Genomic DNA, 5595 nt, shown 5'->3' on the forward strand with positions numbered 1-5595 from the left:
ATATCGTGAAGTATAGTTGCCACTTAAATGTGGCTGCCCTATAGGGGATGATACTACTGTTGTTTGTAGCCCCAGGAAGACATCTTCTCCAGCTGTTAACGTCTCGTTCAGAGATTTATTATTGCTATATTAATATCAATATATATGTATACGCACACACACACATATATATATATATATATATATATACAGAGGTTGGATAAAATAATGGAAACATTTACTGGACCCTGCTCCGTCTGATTACCATTTATTTCAAAGCTTACATAATCATTTGGGTGGATTAGTACTCAAAAACTCAAAAGAAGTCAAAACTGAAATCATTGATAATAATGGGTATTATATACAGGATTAAATTTAAATAAAATGTAAAATTCGAGCACCTTTTTCCTTAGTCAAAATTCGGACATAACTTACGGAATGACTTGATAGATAAATTATTATAAATCTTATCTAAATATTTACATCGTTTAGGTTTTCAAAAATTTTGTGTAATGTTTAACATAAGTAACGCAATCACTGTCTCTTAAGGCGGTATTTGAAATTAAACTGCAGTATTACAGTATTTCATTTCAAAAAGCAAAAGGCCAGATTTAAGCCTTTATTGAGAAAATTTAGAGATTACAGTGGCAAAAAAAAAAGAAAATTTTCAGTTTTGCTGTGTTTCAAGAAATAGTCAGGCACATTACATTATTGTGGATTATGGTCTCTTGGTTGCATAATGTTGTATTAAAAGGTATAAATAAAGGCTCTTTACAAGAAATGTATTTAATGTTTTATATATTCAAAATATATTATGACGAAAAATATGATCAAAGACGATTTTTGGAGGCATTCTTTATTTTCAATTTTCGTTTAGAACTTTGTTTCTGCTGATTTATCTTCTGTCTCATTACCAGACGTTTTATCTGCAAACATAAATGAGAAAACGATATAAAATATAGATATCAATATATACATACACCTATAGATATACACATATATACATATACCATTCCAATATTACATCTTATAATCGAAGGATGAAGTATCCAATACTTAATATATTGTTTATATTTAACTGCTTTTGCCCCGACTAAAGTTCCAGAAAACTATAATCTTTAGATGATTTTAGCTCTTTGGCTTCAGGCTCTTGCTTGATGGGGCTAGAATTATTGCAAGGTAGTCGTCCCAATGGCGTAAAGCCGACCAGGTCCACCACTGCTCTCCATCGCTAGCGGTCCCATGATATCCTCTCTCATCCTGGTCCCGAGCCAGCCTCTTTGCATCCTGGTCCATTTTCAACATCACTGCAACCTGGTCCCATGACAGCCTCTCTGCATCCTAGCCCTGTTCCAGCCTCTCTGCATCCTGGCCCCATGCCAGCCTCTCTGCATCCTGGTCCTATATCAAGCTCTCTGCATCCTGATCCCATGTCAGCCTCTCTGCGTCTTGATCCCGTGCTAGCCTCTCTGCATCCTGGTCCCGTGATAGCCTCTCTGCGTTTTGGTCCCATAGCAACCTCCCTGCATCCTGGTCCCATGCCTGCCTCTCTGCATCCTGACCCCATGCCAACTTCTCTGCATCTTGCTCTCATTTTAGCCTCTCTGCATCCTGGTTCCGTGCCAGCTTCTCTGCATCTTTCTCCCATGCCAGCTTCCCTGCATCCTGGTCGTATCCCAGCCTCTCTGCATCCTGGTCCCATGCCATCCTCTCTGCATCCTGATCCTATACCAGCCTCTCCGTATTTCGATGAGGGGTTCTTGTATTTCATGCTCGCTTTATATACTTCGTATCCCTTAATTCTTATGTTAATGGCTATTCTTTCCGTTCAACATAATTTAGACTGGGACTTTCTATTGTCACATTTTTGTCGCTATTTCTTTTGCAAATCGTTGAGTTCTTTCTTTTCTTTATATATGTATTTCTTTATTATACACATTTTTATTTCACACAGCCACTCATGCTACCGCAGCAGTTGACGACGATGATGATGACGATGGAGACGACAACGGTTTTGATATTTTTGATGACGTCTATCGGTAAAAAGTGACAGGGTTGTTGGAAATGATGTTTGTGATGATCCCCCACCCCACGTGACAATATTGTGGCAAATTTTGATGGCGGAATGAAAAAAAAAAAAAGAATAGCAAAAACAAATCCCACTTACTTCTACCGGTGGGAAGTGGCGCTCTCTTTCGTATAGTTACATACTTTATGATGATATCTCTGGTATCTTTCTTGCATATACAATAGAATATGAAGATAAACATTCCTTGAAGGGTGTTGACGATAGCAAAAAGGTATTTAAACACTTCTGCTGCTTTGTCAACAGCGAAGAATGCTAAGAACCAGGTGAGTCCCAGGAAGAAAAAGAGACCAACAATGCCAAAAACACGTACTTTTCTTCTTTTGTGTCCAAATTTTTTACTATTTTGTATTAAGATCAGGCGCCAGATAATGAGAATGAATATCGTAAGGTTGAAGATGAGAATGATCCCCACAGGAGCCAAGAGAGTAGCATAGAAATATGTCTGGGATAACCAACAGCTACAAAGAAATAGAAAGGCAATGAAGAACATACATTTACCAGATGGTCAGACAGTAAAATGAAGCATCACAGAAGCATTAAGGTGAAGCGAGTTTGATCTCAAACGAAACGAAAAAACATTTTCATACTTACAATTAATAATGTACATTTATGATTCCAGACACTCAGAACACACTCATACACACAAACATATGGCGAGAGGAAGATAGATAAATAGGGAGAGAGAAAAAGAGAGGTGTAGAACAGTAATCTTTTTAAAGCATATAATGTAATTTCTCATACTTTCGTATGAATTCTTTGCACTTTAGAAAATCGTAGTCTCATCTCCACGATGAAGTACTATTGGCGTGTATTGTGACTTCTTTGTATATGAGCAAAATAAATTTGAAATTTTGATCCTCAGATTTATGTATCACTGTCCAAATGATCTCGTAAGAAGATATGACAAACTTGATTAATAAAACAACATAAAACTACAGCAGAAGGTATATTTTCAACACAACATGCAAATACAAAAATCGAATAATAATAATAATAATAAACCTTTCTACCAAATGTATATTAATAATAACTTGTGGAGATACTCGGCGTTGCTCGGGATCACAATAGCATAGTTTGTATATATATATATATATATTAGAAAAAATAATAAGGTACTCAGATATCTGGATGGTTGTACATTTACAGATTTTTATTAACATATCACATGTTTTATAAATATTAGCGCTTGCCCCTATTCTTGTAGGGTTTTCCACATTTATGGTCATGTGGGATCATATCGTACGCCTTACGATAATCGATCCATGACATGGCCAAGTTAGTTTTCCCCTTCTCGCAGTATCTAAGTACAGTTTTGTCTACCATCAATTGATCCTTGGTCCCTCTGCACTTACGCTTGCAACCCTTCTTCTCATGTGGCAGGGCTCCATTTTTTTTCCAGATGTCCGTACATTGACTCTGCGACAATTCCAGTCAATAATTTCCACATAAGTGGCAAGCAGGATATCTGCCTGTAATTGTCTACCGTATTGCCTTTTACGATGTTTTTTGAGCACAGCACTGTCCTACTTATTGTCAGCCACTCTGGTGTTACTTGGTCGGCATTTAACAAGGTGTTCATCTGTGCAGTCATTTGTGCATGACATTCACCAAATCTTTTGATCCAGTAGCTTTGAACTCCATCTGGTCCCGGGGCCTTTCAGTTGCCCATTTTTTGGTTGATTTCTTAACTTCCCTAACTGAAAATACTTCTTCAGTATTGCATCCAATGTTGAGCAATTGCTTGGAAAAAAGTATGGCGAAGGGAACCTACAGCATATAGAAGAAGCTTAGGGACAATAGAAATCAGGAGAGGCAACTTCCAAGAGGGCTTCCTGTTCCCACTGATCTTTGTACTGTGCATGATACCACTTACACTGATTATGAGGGAAGCAAAGGCTAGGTATGTATTCAAAAGCCACCAATAAAAAGTCAACCACTTGTTATTTATCGATGATCTCAAACTTTATGGTAAAGATGAATCCCAAGTCAGTTGCCTCGTTGATACAGTGTATACTTTCAATACTGATATCAGAATGGAGTTCGGACTGAGAAAGTGTGGTGTGTTAAACTTGAAGAGAAGCAAAATAAAATGTATGGACTGGCTAGCGATACCGCCAGGGGGAGGTTATGAAGCAGATAGAAGAGACGAGCTATAAGTACTTGGGTGTATTGGAAATGGATAAATTAATGGAGATAGAAATGACAGAAAAATTTACGGTGGAGTACTTACGCAGACTGAGACTGATCCTTAAGTCGAAATTAAACGGATGGAAGGAGATTGAAGCTATCAACATCTGGGAAGTTTCACTACTTAAATATAGAGCAGGGGTAATCGCGTGGACAGCAGACGAACTAAACAAATTAGACAGAAAGATGAGGGAGTTGCTGACTAGATATGGGATACTCCACCCAAAAAGTGCCACAGACAGACAGACAGAAAAAGAGGGGGAAGAGGACTTATTGGATGCGAACACAGCATTAGAGCAGAAGAAAACAACATAGCATTGTATGCAAAAAATTCCACAGAACCGCTATTATTGGAAGTAAGAAAGTCAGGTTTGTGTAGGATGGAAGATTGCGAAGATAAAGCACTGTACAAGCACTTGAGAATGAATGAAACTGAAAATAGGTGGATAAAGAAAAGAATGCATTGATATTTTCAAAGGGATGTTGAAGATAAAAGCAAAAATGAAGGCTATAGATGACTAAAAGTGATTTAAAATCAGAAACGGAGGCCCTAATTTGTGCTGTCCAAGAGCAAGCATTATGAACCAATTACATCAAATATAGAATAGACAACATATCAGAAAGTGGTAAGTGCAGGAGTTTTTGGTCAAAATGGTGAAACTGTATGGTGTATTACCATTCAATGTACGTCACTAGCCTAGAAAGGATATACAATACGGCATGGCAGTATAGCAAGTATTGTCCATTTGACACTTTGCAACATAATTTAGCAGTAGCAAGGGTCAACTATTAGAAAGCCTGCAACAGTGTCTTCCACAGCTGGATATTAAAGTATCTGAAATTTGTTCAAGCGCCATTCAATGTATATAGTTTTAAGGAAAGATTGATGGCCACCAACTAGAAAACAGTTAATATTGTGTGGGAAATAATTAGGACCTGTCAACATATGAAGTGGTATATTTCAGGGAGACAGTTTGTCGCCGCTTTTATTTGTAATCTGCACTATACTCCTGACCAACTCCTTAGAAAAGAGAAAACGGAATATGTACTAGATGGCATTAAGATAAGCCATCTGTTATTCATGGATGATTTAAAACTATTTGCGTAAAATGAGTGCGAAACTGACAGCTTAACATCTGTTATATTCCTGCTTAGTCTGGAGGTTTGGATAAAAAAATTTTGAGATTGTAATATTGAAACATGGAAAACTAATAAAAATGTAAAGGGATTGCGCTTGCGAATGGCCAGATTACGAAAGAAGTGGGGTTTGATTTGGTGGAGATCAAACAGAAAGAAATGAAGGATTTGTTCAAAAAAGACTATTGCAGGTGTGTGAGACT

At 37.4% G+C, this 5595-nt stretch overlaps 1 protein-coding gene across 2 annotated transcripts in view; it reads right to left on the reverse strand.

Moving 5' to 3' along the window:
* Window positions 1-521: 521 nt before the first annotated feature.
* LOC106883928 (adhesion G-protein coupled receptor G6) overlaps window positions 522-5595 on the reverse strand; it is a 25922-nt gene continuing 20848 nt past the window's right edge. For both annotated transcript variants that reach the window (XM_014935072.2, XM_014935071.2), the window contains 2 exons: window positions 2147-2526; window positions 522-905 (listed from right to left, as the gene is read on the reverse strand). In XM_014935072.2, the coding sequence (XP_014790558.1) occupies window positions 853-905; window positions 2147-2526 (433 nt within the window). In that variant the 3' untranslated portion in view covers window positions 522-852. The remainder of the gene's footprint in view (window positions 906-2146; window positions 2527-5595) is intronic.

Source organism: Octopus bimaculoides, chromosome 30, assembly GCF_001194135.2.
Source record: "Octopus bimaculoides isolate UCB-OBI-ISO-001 chromosome 30, ASM119413v2, whole genome shotgun sequence".
Taxonomy (NCBI): domain Eukaryota; kingdom Metazoa; phylum Mollusca; class Cephalopoda; order Octopoda; family Octopodidae; genus Octopus; species Octopus bimaculoides.